Source organism: Plectrocnemia conspersa, unplaced genomic scaffold (genome assembly GCF_051122295.1).
Source record: "Plectrocnemia conspersa isolate PC_06_02 unplaced genomic scaffold, ASM5112229v1 ptg000005l, whole genome shotgun sequence".
Taxonomy (NCBI): Eukaryota; Metazoa; Arthropoda; class Insecta; order Trichoptera; family Polycentropodidae; genus Plectrocnemia; species Plectrocnemia conspersa.
In genome coordinates, this window is record NW_028277169.1 from 11,843,318 (window position 1) to 11,870,200 (window position 26,883).

The window sequence follows — 26,883 nt, forward strand, 5'->3', positions numbered from 1 at the left end:
TTTCAAGGAATTATATTTTAAAGTTGAGTGTTATTTCAAATGTAGACATGTCCTTAAAAAGTTTATATCAATTTCAGGCAATGAAAAACAACCAATCAGAAACAATTACTTTATAGAATATACAAACAATTATTGTTTCTATGATTTTACATTTTAAGTCCGGTAAAGTTAGTTTCATTACGTTAATATCAAATTTTTTCATATTAAGTAGATATTTCTGTATCTCAAGTTATTCACTCTATTGTGTAAATAGTACAACAATGTGTTAATGTGTTATACACACAGAATTGACTAATTGATATTAATTTAAAGTTCAAAACTGTCTCAAGTTGTTCGATTTTACAATATAGTTTTAATTTACCTCATCTTTGTAACATTATAATGTAGTTCTAAATACATTGCTCAAGTATATCATGTCGAATATGCTTTCACCATTATGTGTTTAAGTAATAATACACAGTTAGATGGTAGTGTACTTCCTGACGATGTGTTGCTTGTTTCTAGTTTGTTAAGTGGCCGTTGAAGAGATGGAGGGCGTCTTATAAACATTACCCAATGCGTCCATTATGGAAGGTTAGTGCCGGTCATGTTGGAAAAAAACGGGAACGTGGCATAGATACAATTACATATATACGAATACTTCAATTATATCATATTCATTCAGCATGATCGGCACTAGCACTCCATAAGTGTCTGCCACATACATGAAACACAATATATACATGTAATACAAAACACTATTATTGTTCACTACCATCGAATGTAACAAATGTACACATATCGAATCGAATCGTGCATGTAAAGAGTCCAAGGTGTTGTTATACTCATCCGTCGTTATCGACGATGACTGAATTCGACAGATTGAAAATCAAAAGTTGGATATCAAAGCGCAGAGCAAAGTTGGTTCGTTGGACAACGTGAAGCACAGGCCGGGCGGCGGCGATGTTAAAATATTCGACGACAAGGATTATTTGAAGCAGGTAGCGGCTATTGATCATGTCGCGTCACCGAGCGAGGTACGTTGAAGATTGTTTGGATTTTTTTACGAGCTAGTATTTATATCGATGATCGTTTTTGTATTTGTGAATTTTTCGTTTACTCTTTCGTTCGGTGTCGTTTTCGAACACTAAATTTATTAAATTCATAGTGAAATCATTGATAATAGCTCATTTTTTATACTATTTATATAATTATGATATTTTATGAATTAGTTTTTTTGTTGTTTTTTTTTGTAGTACTAGAAAGAAATGCATTTTTTAAACTGATAAGATTTAGAGTAGAACCTTTTTCATTTACTTATTTTTATTGGTAGCTGTGCTCATATCTGAGCAATCCTTGTACTGTGGAGTTTGTAAGATTTTTGTTAGACATCTACTGACTCAGTACAACGCAGCTATTCCCAAAACTAGTCATGGCTTTAGATACGAGATTGAGTCAAATGTTCCATACAAGTTTTTCATTTAAAGATGTTAAAATCAATCTATATTCCATGTATTTATTACTTCTTCAGAAGATCTGAATACTCCGTATTATCAACAGTGTTCCTTGGGCATGTTGTATTCTAAAATTGCCTCTTGTTAGACAGCATAATATTTTTGACAGATGGTAGTGCGCAGAATTACTCCGGTTTTTGTGTAATTTTTTGAGTTCACTTACAGTTTCTGTATTTACTATATATACGTAAAGTTTACGTGGCCCTTCTGTGGCTCATCTCTAAAAAGAAGCGACTGTTTTATCGATTTTTTAAGTTTCCGGCAATGGTCATCGTAGCTCTACTTGGTGTGAGATTAGATAAACTATTTTGTGTGCCCAGTCAGAATTAACTGGTGAAAGTTTTTGTCCGAAGTAAATTCAAAATGCGCTTATATACGCTTCGTCTGACTGGGTGAAGTTTCCTTGCTTACCCACTCTCGACGCGCCTGCCAAATTGTTTCCTTCTGCTTTTTATTATAATATTTGGGTGACATGGCCGTTGGAATATAAGCAGGTGTAGATTTGACAACCCCGTATTTCAACCTGATGCACTTGTCAATGCAATACATTTTTGTTGTGTGTAAAGACACAACGGCCGCTTGAGATGTTTTTAGCTAATCCCTCGAAACGTACAAAATTAAAAATTCAACGATGGCATTTTGTTTATTTCGCTTTTTGCGAATCTTTTTCTTATGGTCATCAAAAAATATTTCAACTTAAAAAAAATCTTGGTAATATACTATATATTACTATAAGAGATTTTTGCCAATATATAAAATCATACTGATCCCTGAATGGTATAGTATAGTAGTTTTTTTCTAAATCTCTGTAATTTACACTAATTTCTGAATATGAAAATATTGTACTTCTCTATTGAAACAGCGTATGTAAAAAACTGTGTGTATTTGCTTGCTTTACTTTTAAAAAGGGCATGGTTGTTCTAAGAATGTATTACTAGCCGCACACGGTAATCTGTATATTCAATTTACTGTGCTGACGCGTTACGCAAACAAATTATTTTCGTTTAAAGCGGTACATTCTTAGATTGACTGGAATATATGTAGATTGAAGCTTTTTTGCATATTTTTTATATTAGTATATTCATATGTTTATTATTAAAAAATGAATTTCTTTCTAGTATTATTTATAATTTATTGGTTGATTTATCGACACTGATGTGAAATATATTTTTTTAAATTTTCTATATATAATAGTATTTAAGTATATTATTGGTGTATGGCTTAATTAATCGATTAATACAGATTGTCAACTTATTTTTTTTAATATCCGTCTTACAGAAAGATTATCTATATACATATTACTAAAAAAATCAAGCATTCAATTATCATCCCATCGTCATAAAAATGATAATCAGGTAAATTTTTTTCTCAAAAAAAAAAAGTGGGACTAACTAGGAATGGTGGTGCGAATTAGCTGTAGTGAAAAAAATAACTATCGTTTAGCATGTCTTGTGTTGTATTAATATTGGTATTGTGACTTTCCCCAGAGTCCCGTTCCGCCTGCGAACCAATCGACATCCGACGTGAACCTCAACCGAGAGAGTTAAACACGGACGAGGCGATCTTAGCTAACAGCCGACTAACCAAATCATCGTCCCATTATATTTATATACATATAAATGTAAAAGCAATTACAAGCACGGAAATCTAACTAAAAATAGTAAATAATCCCATTAATCAAATTAGACGCAGACAGCATGAGGGGTACACTTTTGCATGCGACATACAGATTGGATTTATGTGTTTTATTTATATAATATATAATGTATGATGAATTTGTGTGCCATTATATGATTTAAAACTCGGATTGTTTTTACGATGAGTTTGTATTGGTTTTTTTCTTGTCGGTTTTGTAACTGTAACACTAACCAAAGTATGATTATACATAATGTAATGTGCAAATCGAATACGATGCATACTGTAGACTCTTATTAAATGAAATTGTCCATTTTACAATTGAGACATACAATCAGAGATGGCCTGGAAAATTTTCTTTTGAATAATAATATAAAAAAGTAGATAGAATTTTTCTTTTGGATATTACAATAAAAATAGATTGGTATTTTATTTATTGAGCAGAAATTTACAATTTTAGGGCTTCGGTTTTTCTTTTGTAAGACGAAATCTAGCACATCCAGGCCGTCTTTGCAGAAGTATACTATATTTATAACATTTTTCTTACAAATTACATATCTTAAGTTCGATTCGATGGCATGTAATATATTAACATACTATAAGACGTAGTTACACAATGAATTTATATATGTTCGAATAAAAAAAAAAGCATTTATTCTTGAATTGAATATTTAATATTAATTTCATTGTAATTTGTTAATTCGCTTTTTATAATATATATAATATATATTTGTAATATTAATATTAAGAATTACGACAATGTTTTTTAAGCTTTGCGGTTAGAGTCAGACGGATGTTTGGATATAGTGACTCGTTGCAGTTTTTAAATAAACAGCATTTGCGACTGAAGACATCAAGGATCAGAGTTAATCTGAAAGTGATAAGTAAAAAAAATGATAGACTTTTTAATTATAAAGTTTTATAATTCTTTCTACTAGTTTGTACGGATATAATATAAATATACATATATATATTGTCTGCTGAACTGTGAGAATGGACTGTAAACGTGTCCACCAGCTTGTAGTGTTAAAGTATAATATATTTATATCAAAGAAAAGGACGACCACTGTTATGTTTCAATTTTTATTTTTATCCACGTTATTATCCCTTCGATGTTACCAAATAATATTATGTAACTTTTGAGATGAATCAAATGATTATTATGTTACGTGTAATGTCTTTCGTAATATATATCTATACATATATAAATAAATAGCACTCGCTGTGTACATGTGGCAGATGTAATATTAATTTTATTGAATAAAATTGTTTTAAATATGGAGTCGAGCACTTTATATTTTTAATAAGTCACACCTTATTTGTATTATTGTCGCCGAGGAAGCACTAGTAGAAGCACACGCACAAAATTTGAAGTGTTGCTATTGTAAAATGTGATATTTAGAAGTATGCGACACATAGTTGCTGCTTAGTAACTAGGAATGGTCGACATAACCGAACGAAGGTAACTATTGAAAATTTATTACTTCATTTAGTTATTAGTTTAAAATAATATATTATTTTTAAATGTACAGAGTGGTGTGAAATCAACTAATATATTTCATAGTAAAGAAAATGTCAATATTAAAAAAAATAACCGACCCAATCTGTGGATTTGCGATGAGGATGATATATTTCATGAAAATCTATATCTTATTCTTAGCTTGGTAACTTCTTTATTTTTATTTTTACCGAATGAACAATATTGTGTTCTTATTTCAGTGGTGGCATTCAAAAATCTTGATCGTTACTTTACTTAGCTTTGTTCAATAGGATCTACTTTTTAGGTTGATTCAATTAAATGTAATTTTTTATATTAATCTTCTTCTTGATGTCTGTCTCCTTGATTTGCTCATCCTTAATTAAAAGTTACTATAATTTTGGTTGAGAATATCTTAGTTGCCGAATGGACAATATTTTGAATGCTAAGACTCCTTACAGTGGATAGTTGAAATGTTGATCATTACTTGACGTAACTATGATCCGTATAATCTACTTTATTGGTTAATTCTATTTGCTATAAATCACCGGATACTTACGGTAACTTGACCAATGAAAGTGAGGTTTAGACTAATGTCCGATGTTCGCAGCCACTTCTGGCTGCCGATGTGAAGAAATCTTGAGGACTGTTTTATAAATGAGGTGATATTTCCATGCTCCTTCGAATCTTTAAATCAGTCTTCCGCTGTAGAGCCATGTATGCCTTAATATACTCTCTCCCGAAAGAGAGGGGGGCGCTTGCTAGATGCATAGTAAGAGATAATCGAGCGATGTGAGGATGAGCTCAAAATCCGTTATATTCTACTAAATTGTTTTGACATTTTAACATTTCAATTAAATTTTATATTAAAAAAAGTTTATTTCAAAACCATCTGTTCATATTCAAGTGTGTTAAAATTGCATATCGTAAAGTTTCATAGAATATTTTTGCGTAGGACGACGAACAAGAAGAGACCTATCAAGAAACAGTACAACGTCGACAATCGGTGATGATGAGTGCTCGAAACGGTTCCGCAAGAATGAGCCAGAGACAGCAGCGTCCGAGGACGGCTCGCGAATCGTCCGCTCATCGTCAGCGTTACGCTTCTCCGAGGAAATGCCAGACGCCCAGGATCGAAAACGACAAACCGCCATTCAGGACTTACTAGTCATCGGAACAACGTCGTCGATTGCCTCAAAGAAATGCAATTACAAAAAAAGTAGAGTACGGAGATCGTTGAAGCTTAGACATAGTTGCAATTTTATGGATCATTCCGTCCTTTATGTAATGTAAAGTTATCATGTACTCAATGTTATACATTCCAAGGCACATTTTCTTTCGTATTAATGTGTGGTTAAAAAAAGTATTATCTCACTTCTATATTATCACTAAAGTAATATTTTTATATTATAAACGTTATCAATTCTGATTTTTATAGTGATTATATTATACAAATTTTAAAATCACGTCATAGAAAAAAATGCAATTAAAAATGTTACTTATTTTTTAATTCTTACTGTAGTTTTGTCTGCGCACTTATTGAAACTATTAGATCGTTCTTAGATGTTTTAAACATACAATATAAAAATATATTCACATGTATTACTGAAATATATCATTTAATTATATTACGACGTATTTTAATTTATAATTAAGGTCCAATCAAAGAGTAATAATTTTCGTTAGTTACTTTTAATGAGTTATATGTATAATATTACAAACTTGTCATTTCGTACAATATGGCACTTAAAAATAATAATAAAAACATCAACGGTAAAAAATAAATTTGATACTTGGACAGTATCAATAAGATTCGAAAATGTATCGAAAATCGGAAATGTGCATATCGATCGTTCGTTTATTATAAATACATATATAATAATAATAATTTACGTATACATACATATATAAAAAAAATACATAAAAAAAACTTATACTTTGGTCGAGCTGCGTGGAACACAAATCACATGAAAGCTTTTATATGCCCAACTTTTTTTTTAACAACAATCACTCATTCGACTCTTATTCATCTCCACAATTACTCAGATTGAAAAAATAATATATAAATAAATACATATTTTAACTCACATAAATGCCACAGTTTAAGAATACTTTCGATTATTTAAGAACAAAAATATAATAGAGATACATAGAAAGGCCACGAGACATCATTCAGTATTTCACATAAGCGATAGACAAACCATCTCTAAAGTATATATATTTAATATATAATACTATCGACTAATTATACGGATACTTTTACAGATGACGATAAAGTATATGATCCTTTAATTTTTAACGGAACGTTCAATATGAATTTAAAACAACGGTGATGTTTAATAGATATAATAAGCACACAAAGCTGCGTGATTTAAAAACATGTATATATATAATTAAATATATATATATATATATATAAGCCATGCGAACTACACATTGATCCGACAATACAAAACGACAGAAACGATACACAGCCAAAAACTTTTTTTAACAATAATATTTTAACGGCATTGTAAGGATTGGAATTTTAGGATAGGCATCATGCTGTGAATTTTCAAAGCAACGTTATCGCCATAATGATCGTAAAACTTGTGTCGGAGAGGAGACTCGGACGAGGCTCATGCAACATGCAACGTGCGATTAGAACGATACACGGTTAAAGTTTTGCGATCGGTACATATTGATTAATTTAAAAAATCGGAATTCAACTGAGATCAAAATACATATAAACAGGTAAGATTGAGACTGAAGTGTTGTAAAGTATATAATATCTACGATCAAACCAACTAATATCACACGGCGATCATTTAATTACCGAAAAAAATTTAGTCAGATCTTTATAAGGCTAATCTTAAGGTGAGTGTTTTGAAAGTAACTAATAAAAATGTAAAACAAAAATATATATACCGTATATATACATAACATTCTTCTAAAAAAAATATCACTCAAAAGTGATTTGGTTAATAATTTACATTTAAATATTTTAATATAAAAAGTGATTTTTTTATGTGCTATGACTATTTAACATAATTTATCGTAAGCTAATACAACAATACCTATTTGAATTATATACTTCAGTACTCGCTAATCGCCTAATGATCACTAAGAAGCGTCAACGTATTAATCATTATTTAAGTATATTTTTGATATATTGACAGGCGTCTTATGTGCAAATCTTTCACACTCGTGTGGCCTTTGAAAAACTTATACACTCTCAGTATCATGAAGCATGAGCAATTCTTTCAATACAAAAATATTTAAGAATAAATACAGAAGTACGTTTATTAAACATGGAAATAAATACGGTTGTTCATCTCGGTAAAATTATAAATATCGTCAAGCGGCATAAAAAGACTTAATATTATTCATTATATACATAATACAATCGTTTGCAAGCATAAAAACCATTCGGGACTAGAATTGTTCATTTATGGCAATACTTTTTTTTTTGAATCCCTTGTGATATCAAAAAATGGATATAATTTACACGGGAATATAAAATATATCAACATCACACCTTCGTATGTCTCTACATACGAATTCAACATTAAAAAATCACATATCACATAAAACGTTCGTCTTGACGTGCGTTTGTTTCTTGAATATCACTTAAAATCACTTTGCACTAAATTTAACTACGCTTTTGCACTATAATGCGGATATGGCGTAAATATACTGTTCGTGGTTAATTTACAATGGATGACGACAGCGTTAATACTTAGTCATTTAGTAAAATAAAATAAGAAAATGCTTCAGAAAGTTTTTAAAAAATGAAGAAATTGAGCATGGCATGCTTATAAGATGATTATTAGGATAGTGATAAGTGAGAGAGATATGGCTACACTGTATAGTCGTTCAAAATAGATTGAACCTATGTTTAGCCATATGTTAGAATTTTTGCAAAGCACTGTCGGGCACAGTCATTACGGCGTTTCGCGGCACTAAGCCTTTTTGTTGGCCGCGGCAACACAACAGCCACTGATCGTCCACTTCGAGGACGAGACGAAGGCGTTCGCCTTCGTTGAACGCCAGGTGACCCGAGTCCGACGGTAGCCGATGCCACAGCGTCCTGACCATCCTAAAAGGAAAAATATATTATTCTAACAACTGAAATCCATTCATATATAAATAGTATTCATCAGCATCGATTAGTCTTAACTAAAAACCGATGCATGATTTTTTCTTGTAGTGATAAAAAAATCCTTTAATATATGATTCATTTTTTTAAGTAATTTAAAATCCTCTTACTTCTGAGCCGGTTGTTTTGGCGGTGGAGCAGAAGGACGGGGTTGAGAAGTTGACGCAGCTCTTCTAGTGCGTGTTACAGAGGGAGGCGGAGCTCTTCGATACGGTAAAGACGAAGGTCTCGGCGCCGCAGGTCCATTATTACAATTCTCAACCCGACTTACCCTTAAAATTTAAATAAAAAAATAAAATAAAAATCAAACAAATTATTTCTTACATAATGCAATTCAATATACCTGCTCGTATTTGTTAATCCTTTCTTGTTAATTGTACTTGGGGTCCTTTGAGTTGGCAGGGGTGGTAATTGACCCTTTTGCGCTCCCAAGATTGCCGGCGGTGTTGTCACTTTTTTTGCTGAGCTAACTGCTACTGGAATGGATCTGGGAGAAAAGATAATACTAATAAATATATTATATAATAATATGACGATCAAGTCAAATGAAAACCTTAAATTAATTCATGCAAAACATTATTCAATTGTTATGTAAAATGGCAAAAATTTACGTCAAAAGCAATAAAATCGTGTCAGTGCCATTGCAGAGGGAACGCTCGGTAATGAGCGTTCCCACTGCAATGGCGCCGACACGATTTCATTGCTTTTGACGTGGATTTTTTACTTCTGAGAAATGATAATTGTTTTTTGCGCCCTCCTATTGACCAAAATTCGGTTTAGATATGCTTCATTCGATTCTCATTTATTGTAAGTAGTAATATTGTTATAAAGTCTTAATATGAACGCTAGATAACTGAGCACGATTTTATTGCTTTTGTTGTGGATTCAGCAAAAGGATCATTGCTCCCCTTGAATAGTAATAAAATCAAAATATTAAAAAAATGACCACTGACTGGTCAATTTTTGCCCCCCCCCCCCTGTTCCTTGGAAAAATCTGAAATTATGTCCCTGTACTTAAAGGATTAAAATGACTGCTGCACTTGCCATAGTAAAGAAGCGAAACCCATTTAGTTTACTTTAGTATTGTGATACATGTCTGTCACTCCAGCAAATGTATGAATGTACATTCAATAAATTACAAAATATATTTATAGCTTTGATTCGATTTACCCTCGTATATGAGATATAACATAAATAAATACCTTTTAACTGGTGAAACCGTATTCGAAGGCGGAGTTTGAGCGCCCGGTCTCACTGGCGAAGTTACAGGTCGAGGAATCTTCGATCTGTTGGTCGATCCGGGTGTAGAGCCGGCCGATCCGGGCGTAGACCCTCCGGAGGTGGTAGACGTGACTGTGGAGACTGGTCTAGCTGATCTTGAAGGACTACTCTCTTGACCGCTGAGCATTTCCCAACGACGTTGCAAACGTCTGAATTTATCGCCGACACCTTGATCAGCGGCGACCCATTCTCCGGAAGAGACAGACTGCAAAATGGCAAGAATTGGTTAAAAAATTGCATTATTTCATCTTATAAGAACATGTTAACTGACTATGTGCAAAAAAACTTTATGAACAGAATTATTTTATTTAAGAGAAAAATAGTGTTTTTTTTTTATATTTATTCAATTATCATGTTCTTGTTCCTCCTTAGTTTATATAAAAAACAATATAGCTCATCTGAATCATATATAAGTATCAGTATAATTAAAGCATGAAATTATATATGACTCAAATCCAATAAAAAATAATAATCATAAAATAAAGCATAAGCATAAGAATCACAATAAAAATAAAATGATCATAAAAAGCGGAAACCATAATGAAAAAAGTGCAAACTGCATGAGTTATGTTCAAACATGAGCCGTGTGTGCCATTTGTATCATTACCTCTTCGTGATAATGCTCGCACTGATCCTTTTTGTCGATCAGCCGTTTCTGTTCTTTCTCCAAGCTATCTGTATACTCTTCACTATCGTCGTAAAGTGCTAGTCTATCAAAAGCCTGCGTCAACTTTGAACCGAGCTGCACTCCCGACCATCTCCTCGATTGCTCGTAAGTTGCACTACTCTCATTTTGCGAAGAGCCCTCGCCGATTATCGCGTAACTGTCCATGGAAGGATTCACGCAAGATCTCGGTCTGACCTTCTCGACCGGCTGAATTTTGCCAGTCGAGTTGTTCAGGAGATCGGGTAGGGTCGGTTCCGCGTTATGGTTTTTATTCCTCATGATGACGCTCACTTGAGGAGTGTTTTCGGGCTGGTCGTCGCTCGAGTGGTAAATGCTTGACTGAATCGATTGGATCAATTTTAATATGTTCCTCTGATTCTTTGACAGACTGGCGACGTTCGGCGTCGGGTTAACCGCGGACTGCAGGCATGCAGAAGAGACAAAAGGGTACATGTTAGTCGTTAATCGGAACGTTTGTAAATCCATATTCATATTAGTTATGTTAAGACATGCGTTGTGACAATACTAAGTGTCTCGTGAAGGTATAAAAGCAAAAACTTATGTCAACAACAATATTTATTTTAATTAAATTTGTGAATAATCTGAAATAATATTAATTTAAAATCAAATATAAAATATTGCTGATACTTTAGTTTTATTATCTCACTTTGCATAAGATTTTTGCTTTATAGTCCCGTTGTGTCAAAATTAAGATGGATTAATGAAGATGGATTTTGTTAGCAATATTATATTTAAGCTTAAGCTTAAGCGATTTGGATAATTGTGTAGCATAATATCCATAGTTTTATAAGAAAAATACTCACGTCGTTAGACATCATGTCTTCTAATCTCTTGAAGCTGCGGTGCATGTCCTTCAATTGCCACAACAGATCTAAATTGAACGGTATATTGGCGAGAGGCGCCAAAGAGCCGATTAGTGCTCCACCGGCGCTTCCGGTCAATATTCCGCCTCCACCTCTCAATAGAGAGTCAGTTGTGTAGTGACGACGCAAGACAGACTCGCGAGTCCTAAGATACGAGACGAAAGCGTCCAAGGAACGAACACTGAAAATAACATTTGGTTAGATTGATTCGCATAAATATGAACAAACATGATATATTATTAAACTTACTTTAAAAGCCCCATTATGAAAGCATTAAACTTAAGAACACTCTCTGATAATGTATCTTCACTATTGATCCTCATTACTAACTCATTAAGAGATTTCGTAATAGGTCCTAGAAATACAATTAAATCAATTATGCTATCTCATATATATATATATACAATAAAAAAATGATTATCTGTATTATACAATAAAACATACCTTGTCTTGCTGATGCTTCTATGACTTGCCAAACAGAATTGTTTGCTGGACCGAAAGGTGTTTCAATCGTCTCTCGTAAGCCATCGCTTAAAAGTCCGTATAAGGTTGGACACATGATTTCAACGACGAGACGAGGAGCTCCATTACCTTCTTCGATTATTGTGTCTACAGCTTCCAAGACGTTCGAGAGTAACACTATAAAATTTAAATATTTTATCATCTATTCTATACTATAAGCATCATTAAAAAAATTGCAAATTTACGAAAGCTAGTTGAACTCTTTAAAATCTAATCTTATTAACACTTTGGGCGATATGGCTGTATGGATGCGGCGACACTCAATGGATCCAGAGTATCGCCACACATACGCGTCCGCAATCATTTTACGCTTGCAAATTTGATTAATCTATTACATATTCCGACGGTACGTAGCATTAAAAATATATTACTTATTTTAGTGAAAAAAAAAGAAAATTTTACGTTGGTAATTTCGATCAATTATTTATTTATCTTGGTGTTACACATGTTTATCAATGATATTTAATCATTCGTTTTTGGTGAAAAAAATACATACGATAGACATTTATTACGAACACAATCTAAATTCTTTTTATGCGTATCTTGGAACTGATACTGTCAGAATCACAGATGTTCTTTAATGATTCTAGACCCAAAAGTAACTCTTGTGTTGAATATTTTAAAAATAATTTCGAAAATAATTTAAAAAAATGCATATCAATTTTGTCAATAAATGTAAAAATGGTAAAAAAGGTTTGATTTACTGATTTCGTTAAATTCACAAAATACTGTTGAAAGAACTTAACCTCAAATTTTGTATAGGTGCCTAGTCCCCTACAACGTAGTATTCCTATAACGAAGTCGAAATCTCTACGCTATAAGGGGGTCGACTGTATACTCATTTATACAAAATTGCAATGGTGGTTTTAGGAGCTTCAGTAACATAAGTTAGTGTTGAAAGGGCTTTTTCTGATCTAAAGTTTATTCTATGAGACAATAGAAATAGTTTAAATGAAAATACATATGAAGATATTTTAGTAATTAGAGGTAACAACAAATTTGTTTCGTATATATATATGTTTCATTTAATTAATTATATTATTATCATAAATTATATACTTTTAGTTTTAATTATTAAACCTTTAATTAATTATAGATTATTATTTCTTATATTATTGTATCAATTCATATAGTATGCTTATTAAAAAATAAGGAATAAAATGTTCTAAATCGTAGTAAAAAATAAATTTTTAATACAAATAAAAACATTTAAAAAATTTAAGAATTAATCATTTGAAGCTGAACCGAAAATTGAAAATCGAAAAATCGTTTTATTTTACGGAATTAAAACTAAAACGAAAAAAAAAAACAGTTTAAAGCCCCTCTATTAAACTCAATTTGACAGTGGCGAAACTTCCATTTGCTGTTCTTATGATTATTTTATTTACTTATATATTAAATTAAATTTTAATTTATTGTTAAAGTAAATTTAGTGGTCAAAGTGAGATTAAAATATTAAGAAAAGTTCATAATAAAACAACTGAATTTACTTTATCACTAAAGCAACATTTACCAGTGAATAAAATAATCATCAAGTTAATAAAAGTGAGACGCAAAAAGTGAGACGTGAATAAAAAACTTACAATAAAATATTCAGAACCACTTAATATCGATAAATCAAAATTTACTCTAATATATAAATAAATTAAATAATCATATGTTGATAAATATGAGACATGAATAAAAAAAAACCTATAATAAAATGTTGAGAACCACTGAATTTGATTCATCAATAAATATAATACAATAAATTTGAAAAAATTAAATTAAAAAAAAAAACGTAAAAATTAAATCAGTCCCAACGATGTAAATGCTAAAATATAACTCGTTATCAAAGGTTCGTTATCAAAGAATTCGTACCTTTCTTTTGAGCAATATCAGTGGAAGATTGTCGGTGTAAAGGACTAGCATAGCCTTCCGGGCTTGATTCGCCTTCTTCGCATATAGGAAGCTCTGCTAAATTTTTAATCTGAAACCATAATCATAATGTTATTGTAATTATCAAAAGTCATAATACTGCAAAAACATCTATAACGAATCGTACTTGATAATGTCTGTGTGGAGTAGCGGCTGATATGTTCGGGGAGTTAGGTGGAGTTTTAAGAGAGCCAATCTTCAACTCATCGACGACTTTGCTTTCGCCCTTCTCGGCGAAACTCACTGATTTTTTACTATGACCACTACTGCAACTGGAATCCAAAGATTCCCTATCCTCCTGTGATCGTTTCATACACAAAAACTTGCTCACTTGATTCTTGACTTTAACCATGTGATTGTTGTCCCAGTCTTCCATATTGTTGCAGGTGATTCCACTGCGGTTCAAAAAGTCTTCCAATTGTTGCAAGTCAGCGCTCGTCAACACTGGATGAACCAAAGACGTCGGGAATACGTAAGGATTCACTTCTGCGGTCGGACGAGCCTTCGGCAGCGGAGGAGTGGTAGGCCTCGCGTTTGTTTCGTTTGACTTTCCGGATTCCAAACTGCTCTCAGTGCCGACTCCCTCATCTTGGAAGAACTCTGTATCGTCGATATCTTTTTCGGCAGCGTCCAAGAACTGCTGTGAGAATCTCTTGGCCGCCAAATCGTTATTTTTCTTCATTTCTACTATGGAATTGTTTTTGAGTAAGTAGTAAGGCTCTTGTAAAGATCTGCGTTTTATATTTTTCTGATCAGTTTGCACGTTCATGCATACTATTTGGTCTTGCACAGTATCGTCCATCTCAAACATGCTGTAGCGCTTAGAGCTAGGAACGGGTTTGCGACCTTTATCTGTTGATTTTCTCAAAATGCCTTTAGGTAGAGGCGGTCTGGGTGGTGCTATATCGATAACTTTACCATTCACAGCCATTTTTGTTTGTTCGGCTAATGAAAAGGACCGCTTTGGTAGTGGAGGTCCAGTACCAGCAGGACCACAGTTTCTTTGCTTATCGTTCATGAAACTGGCCTCTGAACTTGTGGCACTGTCGTACTTGTATACAAATAGTGGATTAAATCCTGGTACAGGTGCAGGACTATTTTGCGCCGACGAATCAGTGAGCATTGTTGATGACCCTCGATATCCTGACGATGGTTGTGTAGCCGTGCTAGAGCTTGACGAAACATTATTAGTATTATTGCTTAGCAGCGATGTGCAATCGCAGCTTGCAGGTCTGGTTTTGTGCCTCACTGGGGGAGATGCACAGAACGACGGCTTCTCTTTTTGCCGTAACAATTCCTCATCTTTGTCTTTAAGTTGTGTCATTATTTCTGGCATTTCAGCCAGAATTTGTCTGTATTCTAGTGGGAGAAGGAAGGTCAACGAGTCCCAATCTCGGATATGACCGAATCCCTTCTTCCTCAATCCTTCGACGTCGTTACACGAAAAAGGTCTTTTACCCTTTTCCGTATGTTTTTTGCCTTTAGCTTTGTTTGCCTCATCAGCAGAAGGCGTGTATTTCATTGGTTTTAAAAATACATTTTCATAATTCTGATCTTTTGGTATGAATCCGAGATCTGGCAATGTGTAATTTGGGTACAAAACGTACACAGGTTTTGTACTGTCGCCTTTTTTTAACTGCTCCAAGAACGACGGTTCGATAATTTTTAAGAAGCTACGTTCTCTGGATAAGAGCGACGTTTGCATACATTTATCTGAGAGATCCATGTGAACCTGTGTCGACGTCGCTTTGACGTCATAAATCGGTTTTGTACATAGTTTAGGAACCCTCGTTGTTTGAGTTCCGTCTGAATCTGAAAAACTCGATATGCTTGCACTTGTGATTGACGAGCTATTCAACTTCTTAGTTTGCGTAGTAGCATTGCCTCTCATTCTGATCGGACTTCCGCAAGATCCGAGCTTATCGAATTGATTGATGTTAGTCCTATTAAGAGTAGTCTTATTAACTGTGGCATATATATTTCTATCACTGTCAGATTTCTCCGACGCTTCGTCTTCTTCGATAATATAATCGTGTGCTCTTCTCGACGAAGCTTCCACATTTCTAACGCCTTCAACTAAGCTATCTTCAAATACAGTCGCATTGGACGTATTGCTATTAGTCCATTTATTAGTATTGCTTTTCGATTCTAAGTCGTTTCTTTGATAATCAATATCGGTGCCTTTCGTTTTTAAATCTAGCGAAAACGATTCGCCACTATCGCCAGCTTCGGAACTGTTCGGCCAGCACTCCGAAGAGTTGTCAATTCCAGAATTCATAATTCGATCGTTGCTCATGCTCTTTTGTTTCATGAAAAGCTTGACTAGGTTTAAGTTCTGCAATTTTGAGCTGGCCTTTCCTCGGCTGTCTCCGGATGAATTCATGCCTTCGGAGATGTGGCTTCCTGACGAATTTATGTGTTCGCTAATATGTAATGAATTTAATGGCACGTTCTGATTATCAGTCGAAGATGATTCCATCTAAATATAAATAAAAAATATTATGAATAACTTGAATCTGAATAAAATCAATAATTTAAAAATAATTACATTCGACAATGTCAGCGCATTTACGCTAGGAGATTCCAAATTAAGATCATTCTTCGGTCGGAGATCAGGTACGCTCTGGCTTTTCAATATTGGCATACCTCTTGAATTTTCAGATCCTGAAGAATACTCGTTATTATTACCAGAAGGTTGCCTTGAAAAAAAATATACATTAAACAAAAATACTCAGTGGTAATATAACATTACATCACATAAAAAATATATAATTTAAAATACCTCTTAAGTTGAGGTTGTCCAGATCTATTTTTAAGCTTGCTCCAAGTGGTGAAACCAGTATCGCTTTTAACTAAAGACGAATCTAATCCACGTGCTAATCTAAAAGATTTATGCAATTTTTCCGTGGAATAAGTATCGGCGTCGTGAGTTTCGCTTGAAGAACTATATTTCGCTCCTTCTGGTAAATCTTGTTTATCTGTAACAAAAAAAATATATTAATAAAAACATTAGATTTATTAATAATCAATATAAATAGTATAATCACCGTTGGAATCCTGGCAATCGCTATCTTCGGAATACATTGTGATGCTACCTTCAAAAGCAATCGTATAATTGTGCTTGTTGGCTTGGCAAGTGAGGATTAAGTCCTGTTCTAGCCGATCGCAGTCTAAGCTATCAACGCTGAAATGTCCCGGAACATTTGACTCCTTGACGGGAGAGAACAAAAGTTCGGATTTACAAATGGACATTGTGTTGATAGAACCAGCCGTTGAGTCTTCGCCCTAGACGAACATACAAAACTATTAATAAAACATATTATACATAATCAATGATGGTTAACATGCATTTTGAATATTATGTATCACACGTGGATGAATCTCATGCAGCATGCTGTTTAAATATGATAATTTTTATTATTTAGTGCAAAATGTATGAAGGTTCTTCGATTCAGTCCGATAAATCAATACCTGCGAACTACTATGAGGACTGAACGAAGAGTCAAAACAGAATTTCTCCATCAAAGAACTGGAGACACTGGCGTACATCTCGCCGCAACGGTTCGTCTGCAAATTTAACATACAACGGAGATCCATACGTCAACGCGCCTCGTACTATAATTTATTAATAATTTGATCATACTTACATCTTGCATTAGATGGCATGCTGAGGGAGGCAGGTTCGACAGCAAGGCATGGATGTCTCTGGTGCGAAAACTTTCCATGTCTGCTTCGGCTAAGTTGGCATCCAAATCGCGAGCCAGCTCCTCGTAGCACGCCAACGATCCCAGTCCTTTGTAAGAACTGGACAGCGAAGACAGCACACTAGCATGCTGACACGAACTGTCGCGGTAGCTGGAATATTTTTCAAATTCACAAATACTACGACGTATGTACATTATGCGAAACTCGTTCATCTCGCGACACATTGCGAATTTTTTTGGTCGTAACTCCTAGTTATCGTAGCATAGAGTAATTGAAAATGGGAGATAGGATGAAATCTGTGTGTGAATCGTACACTACACATTGCCAGATTTCGGATTCGAATCAAAAGATCAAAATTAGAAAATGTAGAACATTTTAAAAACCAATGAAATATAGCCTTTATCTGGTGAGGCAACCAAAGCAAAGGCAAGACATATTCAAAAAGAATAAAAAAAAACTTTTTCGTGTAACGAAATAAAAGGTTTGAAAAAAAGGGATTCGGGCATATTCGAGATTGGGACTCGCTAACATTCCCGTTCCCATTAGAATAAAAACTTCTGGATAAATTGCCAGAAATACTGACACAACCTGAAAACAGCGATGAGGTATTACTACATAAAAAAGAGAAGCGACGGTCATGTGCATCTCCTTTAGTGAGATACAAAGCCATAACTGCAGGCTAAGATTAGCACATCGTTGCCAAGCAATAATACAATAATGCTTCGTCAAGTTCTAGTACGGCCACAAACCCTAGCTTGGATTTCGTGGCTCATTAACAAGGCTCACCGATTCTTCGGGTCGAAATAGTCTCGCACCTGTCCCAGCATTTAATCCATTTGTATACAAGTAGGACAGTACTAATTTTCAGAACTCAGTTTCACGAATGATACACAAAGAGACTTTGGTCCTACTGATATTGGTCTTTCCTACCAGAGCGTTCGTTTTCATTAGCCGAAATAAAAATGGCTATGAATGGTTATCGATATAGCACCACCAAGACTACATCCACCTAAAGGAATCTTGAGAATCAAGATAAAGATAGCAATCTGTTCCTAGCTCCAAACGTTACAGCATGTTTCAGATAGAAGATACTGGTCTATATGATCAGACACGCTTGATTCCTTTACAATAATTTTACTACTTGCTGAAAAGCATTTCCATTATAGAAATGAAGAAAAAAGTCGAGAATTAGTTTTCAACAGTCGGAAGCTCTCAAAAATATATATTGGTGGTACAAAATATGGAAGATTGGGATATATAGAAAGTGAAGAATCGGATGAGCAAATTTTTGTGTATGAAACGATCACAATAATAAGTTAGGGAATCCTTGAATTCCCTTCGTAGCAGTGATCGCAGCAAAGAATTCTTGAGCTTTGTCGAGAACTCTCGAAAATGCAACGATGTTGATATATATTATTTTTTCCATGAAGATGTTGGTAGCGTGGAATCTGAAAATTGAAACGAAAGAAAAGTTGTTTGAGTTGTCCTGTAGTGACATGGTATTGCTCGGCAGCTACGCCACAATTTGTAAGTCGACATTTAAGGCGGAACTGCTCCATGCGTCATGCGTTAGTCTATCGCTAAACACAATGGAGAATACCAAGAAAATTCGCAGTGTCCTCATGGCATAGGCGTTCGATTAAAACTCACTTATAGTCGAGAAACCATTGGTAGTCGGAGTTGTCATGCGTAAAGTCGGCATCTTGGTGGTTGTTGTTGATGCTGCGTTCCAGGGCGGGGGCGGTGGTGTTGATGGGGGCGCTCGTCGGCGGGCTGCTTGGGCGCTGCCGACATGGGACCGTGCCCGAGCGGACCTGCGCGCCTGAAAACAACAAAAAAAAACTGTTAAAAATGTTACCTCATAAGTAAGATCTTTGTTTTTGAAGTGGATCATGCGACTGCCCACCTTGGATTATTAATGAATTCGCGTCTTGCGAAACACCCACCGATGTCTATTTACATATAGATAAAGACACATTAATGATTTCATATTTTGCTTGGAAGTGAGCATATGCAGCAGCAGCTCGTACGCTATCAAAGGCGAGTGCCTTTCAATATAAATTCCAAAGGCGATTAGCGACATCCCGGTCGAATTGGTACTCAACAGTCTGTCGTCGGTTCAAGGGGATTGAACTTTGAAGATGGTCTACCCCAAAAACTTTCGGGTTATATATTTAGTATATATTTTATATAATAAAATTAATATTTAAACAAGTTGAAAGCATGCGCGGTCAAACGATCCTAATGAAGCTAATAAAGCAGCACGTTATATCCAATTAACAAGAATGGAGCATGATGTGTTTAGTTACACACGAGGGACATAAAAGCAAAAAGTTCAATGTCCATGACTGATGTTTCTGCTGAAGTAATAATAAAAAAACAACTAAACAAGCGTTGACTTTTCAAGAAAATAATGTAAAGAACTGTAAATAATTTAAGATGGATTTGATTTAAAAAAAAGTATTATAAGATAGGATCAGAATTTAAAGATTGTAAATCATATGTACATTTTACAAAGTGGCGCCACTGGTTCAACTCAATCGTCCAACGCCCGTCTCGATTGATATCGATTGAGATTAATTATCTGGAAGCTGTTATTCTCCGTTTATACGTATCGCCAACTTTAAAAAATAATAACCTAACGATCGTGCCACACAGCCGAGTCAATTATTGTCGCTCCCCCGCAATTGCCGTCGATCCAAAAAGGTCAGGAGAGACGAGCTGATGAGGATACCGCTATCGCATCATCATCGAGATAATTATTATTTTGGCAAGTGCGATGCAACCGGCGCGGCGACTGCTGAAGTACTGTGGGAAGGCAGTGCGTGGGTCGTTAGATTAAGGTGATTCACGTTGCGAAATTCGGTTTCGACGGTGATAAACGGGCATTTCCGACATCAAGGTCGATCGATACTGCTACATATTAAAGCTCCGATGTGGTTCGTCTGCGTCGAGAACGACCTATTTCCGAGTGGCATCTGGCAAGATCGTCAGTTTTGATATACACAATCACATCGTGCGATAGAAGAGGAGCGTCCGGCGATTGGACCATGTATGTATGTACAAACGCTGTGTAATTATGTGATTTGAAATGGAAATTGCCAATTCACTGTTAGTTGAGTTCTGTGAAATATCTCTACTCTATAACAATTAGTTTGGAAAATGTTAATACTAATCCATTAAACATTTGTAGAAGTTTTATTCACAATAACTAAAATATATTTAATGAATAAGTGGTTAATTATGAAAGAAACCATAATTGTGATAAATTTTGTGTCAAAATAGATTATATATCCTGTCCAATAGTGCGAGCGAGACAAATTTAAAAGATATTTCTAAAATTCATTGCTTATTTATATTTATAAATGTTATAATGGCAGACGCGCTCCCACCGACAGACGCGAACATCCGATTTGAGACTCCCGAACGATCATCTCAGCAAGAGGAACTGCCTCCTGACACTCGCTGCAGACAGCTACAATAACTGCGAGGATCGTCCACGGACATCATTCCTAAGCCAGCTTCACCACCGCTTGGAGAAAACGTCTCGCCATTAATCGTCCATCGCACATATGTAAATATTGTAATAAAAACTCTTACTAGATTCCACATTGAGTCTCATTGGCTACGGATTCACACCCCTAGGGTTCCCATACCCCATTTTTTTAAATATATATTTTTATTCTGACCTCAAATAATATAATTATGACCAAAAATAAAATTCTAACCGAGATTTGATTTTTATTCTGACCCAAAATTAATTAAAATTCTGACCACTCAATTTATTTCCTTTTATAAAGCCTCAAAAGTTTTCTACACATGTATGTTTTTAAAAAAAATCATCAAAAATAACCCTTTAATACGTTTCTTCCTGTGTGAACACAGCAAACAGATGCGCGCATTATCTCGTTTCAAACACATGAATCAAGCAAGTAACTTACGAGTATGAAAATAAACACTATTTCACGCTGCGCTTTCGGACAAAAATTATTACAACAACACATAGACATAGTAGCGATCTAATAATGTAACGTCACATAGCGCCGGATACGCCGACGTTCCTGTATCTGGAACGCTTCCCATTCAGACATATGTACATATATTAGAGCGGATGAAAATCGGTTTTATACTGCTACGTCACAGACAGAATATCGATTCGTTTCGTTGCATACACATACAGTTGAACATACACCAAACCGAGAGATTTAGTGCTGAAAATTGGTCAATTTATAAGCTATATCGATACGTGATGGAATGTCGAGGGCGTGACCAAACTCGATACGACAATGTGAAAAAGGTGTACAAAATACAACTTATTTACGGGTTTAGTGGTTTTAGTGTGACGAATGAAATGCAATAGAATTTCTGAAGAGAAAAACGTTCGAGAAATAGTAAAACATCGAATGCTAATGTGCAAGAAATGCTAAAATTAGTCACATTCGTCGATTTTTGATTTCTATTTTTACGCAGAGAAAGTCATAATTAGACGTCAAAATTGTAATAGCAATGTCGAATTTTAAATATGTTTAAGTCATTATTTTTAATATCTGTTTGTATAGAAACAGAGTAATGATACCTTATTAGTACAAAATATTAAAGAAAAAAATAATATTTTATCTATAATTTTAATTTATATAACGTTTTGTTGTTATATAAGTATGTAATAACAATCACTGATCAGTACATATATACATAAAAAATATCCAATTCGAGTTTCCTGTGTTGGCACAGACAGCTGTCAATAATGACGCGTGTTCAAAGTAGCAAATGTTAATTTGCAAGAACACATTTACGAAATGAAACGCTTAACTACCGCTCAATGCAATGTTTCAATAACAATTCTGTACGAACTGTGTATCAAGATTTATGGCAAGATTATGATAAATTTCATCGTCTTTCTGAGCAAAAAATTTGCAGAAAAGAGACTGTAAGCGTTGGAGAATGGATCGGCCTGTACATCATCATGACACCCGTTCAGCCGAGAATATTGCTGCTGTAAGTGAAGGTATTTGCAGCTTTTGAACTTTTCTTATGGCTCCCTTTGGCGTATTTTGCATCTGGACTTGCACCTACATCCGTATAAAATTCAGATAATACAAGAACTGAAGGCCAGAAACCATGGAGAGTGAAGTATTTGAACAGATTGTGTGTGTTAGAGCGGCAGGAAGTTGCTGATTTTTCAAATAAAATCTTTTCTGATGAAGCACAGTAGGAAGAAAAATCATTAGAGAGAAGAGTTTGTTGCGCATTATAGCCAGGCGGCGTCATTGGGCCTTACTTTTCTTAAAAACGGGGAAGATCGGACTTTAACAGTCAATGGTGAGGGCTTTATTGGCATTTAAAGTTTATTTTTGGCATGAAATCAAAGATTATGATGTGGAAGACATGTGGTTCCAATAACTTGCCACACATTGGGTGCAACGTTGGATATTTTGCGTGAAAAGTTCCCAGATTTTGGTGACTTCAACAAGCCTCTAAGATGTGGAGACGACAAACCTGAAACGTTGGAGCACCTAAAAAGCAACACCCGGAAAAGTCATCAAAAGGATCGGTTGCTTCAAACGCTCTAGATGCGACAATTGAATTAATATATTTTTTTTTTATAATTAACTAAATACATCAAATGTTTGATTAATAAAAAATAAATGAAAAGATATCCTTAAACTTGTGGGTTTTTTTAAAAAAAAAATCGGAAACTAAAGTTGGATCATCCTTTATATGATACTAGCAGATCTTTACCAAAGTATGATAATATACCCTATTTAATTAATTTAAAAACTAAAAAAATAATCGATTAGCTAAACTCTTTGTTTGTCTCACTAAAAATATCTAAAATGGAACACTAGCAATATAAAAATAAATACAGATTGCCGCGATTTCCGCGAAATATATTATATTAAATATTTAATATCTGGCTTTCTAAACAATCTATATTTTTTAATTATGTTTTTATTAGGAACGTAATTTAAATAACTATTTAAGTACTTAAATAAATAACTTCAGGTATTTATTCCAACTGCCGATGAAATAAATTACTCAATTCAAATGATTATGACAGTTGTAACGCAATCATTTTATATGGCCACAATTTAATGCACGAATAAAAATATAGTAAAAGTAAATTACTACCAGCAGAAAATAACCTTTAAAGTCTATAGACCTATAATGCTGCTGAGTAATATATTTTTTTTGATTTATCAAAACAATTTGTGATTGAGTCAACGATCCTGATTGGCACATTTAAATGCGATAATGTATTACCTTCAGGTGAGCAGTCGCTCAAAGTGACAGGAATTGACTTGAGAGATGAATGCTTCTTTAGTGATAAATTTTATGTCGGACATACAAAACAACTATATATTTTGGCAAGTACAAAATAAAATACACAAATTCTTACGTCTTAAAGCACCAATAAGGTTTCACAACGTCGAAACGAATTGTATAACGCCAACGCTCTTGGGCTTCTCCGAAAACCGTCCATAAAACACCAAGCTTCAGAACAAATTCAACATTGCGAGCAACAAAGCGCAATCTTGACTGTAACACATTAGCATTAATCCGTCATTAGCTCTTTTATTACCGCCTTTTACGCAAATACACTCATTACAAAACTCCTTTTGCGTCACACGCGCAAAACCGCATAACACATTTTTTAGCGAATTTCCTTTATGTGACTCTCATGGGTTTCGTTGATTAAGTACGCGTGTTCAAGTTCACCATATGGCAGGAATTAATCAGTACCATGGTACACACAAGATGTATTACAGTGGGTGCCAAAATGAGTGAGTCATTAGAGCATAAATATAAGCGTCTCGAATCGAGAGACAATTTCGATGCGGGAACGCTCTCTAATTCTGAGAATAATAAATTAATAATAAATGGCAATATATTATATTCATGTAAGCTATACGGAGAGCTATCTTTTAATCAATCTGGGATGACAGCGCCTAAGCGGCTCGGCTTTGATGTACGTTACAATAATGACAATAGTAATAATGATATGTCATTCATTGTAGTGCGAAATTTACTACAATATAGATGAATAGTTAAATACAATAGTGATTTATCATGAGTGTAACTTTCTGCAGTATCACAACACACAGATTTTTTTCTTGGGTATACGAAAAAGTAATTATTTTATTAAATCTAAGGGGCCAAATTTTCATAAAATGCTGATGTCGTCATCGTCCAACCATTGCCCAACTAGCGTTACTCATCCATCAGATATGATGAGCGCAGTATTTGTGCGCATCATTATGTCGCCTAATGACAGAGATCATTCCGGACAAGATCTCGAGCTACGCCCTCGAGTTTTCCGCCGGGAAGTCAAGACTGCTAACAATGAGACACAATAATTGCGAGAAACTAAAAGCGTACTTGTTTTTCTCACACACATTGCAGATCGATACTTTTTTTGAAAACGCGGATGGAAATCTATTTATTTAGTAAAAGAATATGTATGAGACTATAATAACAAAGGTATCTCTCGACTAGATGTTCAATGAACCGCACTTCTCCGCTTCATAGGGCTTTTGCTAAAAGCTTTATGTACGTCACGCTCTTTAAATATGCCACTAGAGAGCTCTCGACGAATTTCGCTCTAATTTGGCACCGCGAGCATTTTATGAAGGCTGTGCGAATTAATGTTCGCATTGTTTCAATCAAGCTACACTTATGCTAAGGTCAAGCTCGTTAGTTTTGACTTCTAAAACAAAAATATCGACTCATAATATAGGAATAAAATAATGAGTAATAAATATGCGCTAAATTTAAAATTAGCACAAATATAAATTATGAAGATAAAACAATATTTACACGCATCGGCATATAGATGGAAATATTAGCATTCAATTTGCGAGACAAAGGCATATTTTGTAAATTATAAAATAAATTTATTCCTGAGCGAGCATTTTTTTTAATTATTCATTAAAAAACAATACTCAACAAAAGGAAATAATTTTCATTTTTATTAAAATATTTAAAACATTTGCACTTTAAAGTGGCGAAAGCTTTTTTTAGCCGAGAGAAATTAAACGAAAATAATAACCGAGATAAGGTTCTACGAGGGCGGTTTTTGTGTACATTTTCCTCGATAAAGCCGGGCATCGATCATGCGTACAAATTTGTAATTTAGTCGCCCACGCGAATTCTCGAGGTAAGAAACCGACGTCGACTGTACACACGCGATCTTGTCGACCCTCGATCGCCGGGGCTCAAAGAAATACATTAACATATCACACACACGAGAGTAAAAATTGATTTTCGATTAAAATGAGTATCCAAATATCAAGTAATATATTTCCATAAAGAAATTAAACACGAAATTGATTACGTGTAAAAAGCGCGCCTAGTAATATTAAGGGAGTAATAAAAAGTGGGATTACGTGACTTTGAGGGATAGGGGTTAGGTGGTGGGGCGCCCCTCGTAAGTTTAACACTGGGGAAGCGACGATGATTCAGAAGGTACAGAAATATACACGATAAGTGTGTAGGTACAAATGCAAGGGTTTAGTGCTAGTTTATAATGTTATTTTAACTCTAGTAGTATATTTTAGAACGTACGTATATCTTTAATAGGTTTTCAAAATTGTCTTAAAAAATAGTAAAAGTTAAATTTAAACTGTAAAGTAATAACACAATTTATAATTTCAAAATAAAGTGCTACGTAGATGTCGCCAGTGTTATAAAACGTTTTGCTGCTAAACATCGCGAGGTTCCATCAGCACATCAACATCGAGGCAGTCGAATTCCTCAATGTGTACAACTTGAAAAGACGGCTGAGGAGGACTAAGCCATCTGAACTTGTCTAGTCATCATTAATGAAACTCATTTACTATTAGTGATTGTGTAGTATAGAACAGAAATATTTTAGACGCCAACGGGTGAACATAGTGTTAACAAAAATTATTAAAAATAATTGTTGGTCATAAACAAGACGCGTACTGTGAGATACATTCCCTTTCGCTCGCTCGCGTGTTAAGTGACGCGAGTGAGTGAGAAGAAGTGGGCTTGCGGAACGCATGTAACGCACATCCTTATCTCTTACAAAAATATTTTTTTCAGCAACACTAACACCAATTTCACAGTAATAATAATAATAATCTGCGAGTGTTAGAGTCACATTGTATAGAAAATTCAACGCAAACAGAAGATCAAAGATCTGC

General features: G+C 34.4%; 2 protein-coding genes across 31 annotated transcripts in view; one reads left to right on the forward strand and one right to left on the reverse strand.

Moving 5' to 3' along the window:
- Positions 1 to 4,441, forward strand: part of tau (microtubule-associated protein tau) — a 35,818-nt gene extending 31,377 nt beyond the window's left edge. For 3 of the 9 annotated variants that reach the window (XM_088186832.1, XM_088186833.1, XM_088186827.1), the window contains 2 exons: positions 861 to 1,016; positions 2,981 to 4,441. In XM_088186832.1, the coding sequence (XP_088042958.1) occupies positions 861 to 1,016; positions 2,981 to 3,040 (216 nt within the window). In that variant the 3' untranslated portion in view covers positions 3,041 to 4,441. Of the gene's footprint in view, positions 1 to 860; positions 1,017 to 2,771; positions 2,849 to 2,980 lie in introns of all 9 variants that reach the window. The other 6 variants (XR_015809722.1, XR_015809723.1, XM_088186828.1 and 3 more) reach the window with 3 other exon arrangements.
- Positions 4,442 to 7,745: 3,304 nt separating this feature from the next.
- The window catches only part of LOC148234854 (uncharacterized), a 58,031-nt gene continuing 38,893 nt past the window's right edge, over positions 7,746 to 26,883 (reverse strand). For 4 of the 22 annotated variants that reach the window (XM_088186847.1, XM_088186840.1, XM_088186839.1 and 1 more), the window contains 16 exons: positions 19,370 to 19,541; positions 17,662 to 17,869; positions 17,486 to 17,581; positions 17,062 to 17,299; positions 16,797 to 16,992; positions 16,563 to 16,713; positions 14,142 to 16,493; positions 13,958 to 14,066; positions 12,020 to 12,214; positions 11,825 to 11,930; positions 11,516 to 11,756; positions 10,632 to 11,111; positions 9,946 to 10,229; positions 9,087 to 9,230; positions 8,854 to 9,015; positions 7,746 to 8,683 (listed from right to left, as the gene is read on the reverse strand). In XM_088186847.1, coding sequence (XP_088042973.1) covers positions 8,494 to 8,683; positions 8,854 to 9,015; positions 9,087 to 9,230; positions 9,946 to 10,229; positions 10,632 to 11,111; positions 11,516 to 11,756; positions 11,825 to 11,930; positions 12,020 to 12,214; positions 13,958 to 14,066; positions 14,142 to 16,493; positions 16,563 to 16,713; positions 16,797 to 16,992; positions 17,062 to 17,299; positions 17,486 to 17,581; positions 17,662 to 17,869; positions 19,370 to 19,541 — 5,324 coding nt within the window. In that variant the 3' untranslated portion in view covers positions 7,746 to 8,493. Of the gene's footprint in view, positions 8,684 to 8,853; positions 9,016 to 9,086; positions 9,231 to 9,945; positions 10,230 to 10,631; positions 11,112 to 11,515; positions 11,757 to 11,824; positions 11,931 to 12,019; positions 12,215 to 13,957; positions 14,067 to 14,141; positions 16,494 to 16,562; positions 16,714 to 16,796; positions 16,993 to 17,061; positions 17,300 to 17,485; positions 17,582 to 17,661; positions 17,897 to 19,369; positions 19,542 to 26,883 lie in introns of all 22 variants that reach the window. The other 18 variants (XM_088186842.1, XM_088186838.1, XM_088186837.1 and 15 more) reach the window with 7 other exon arrangements.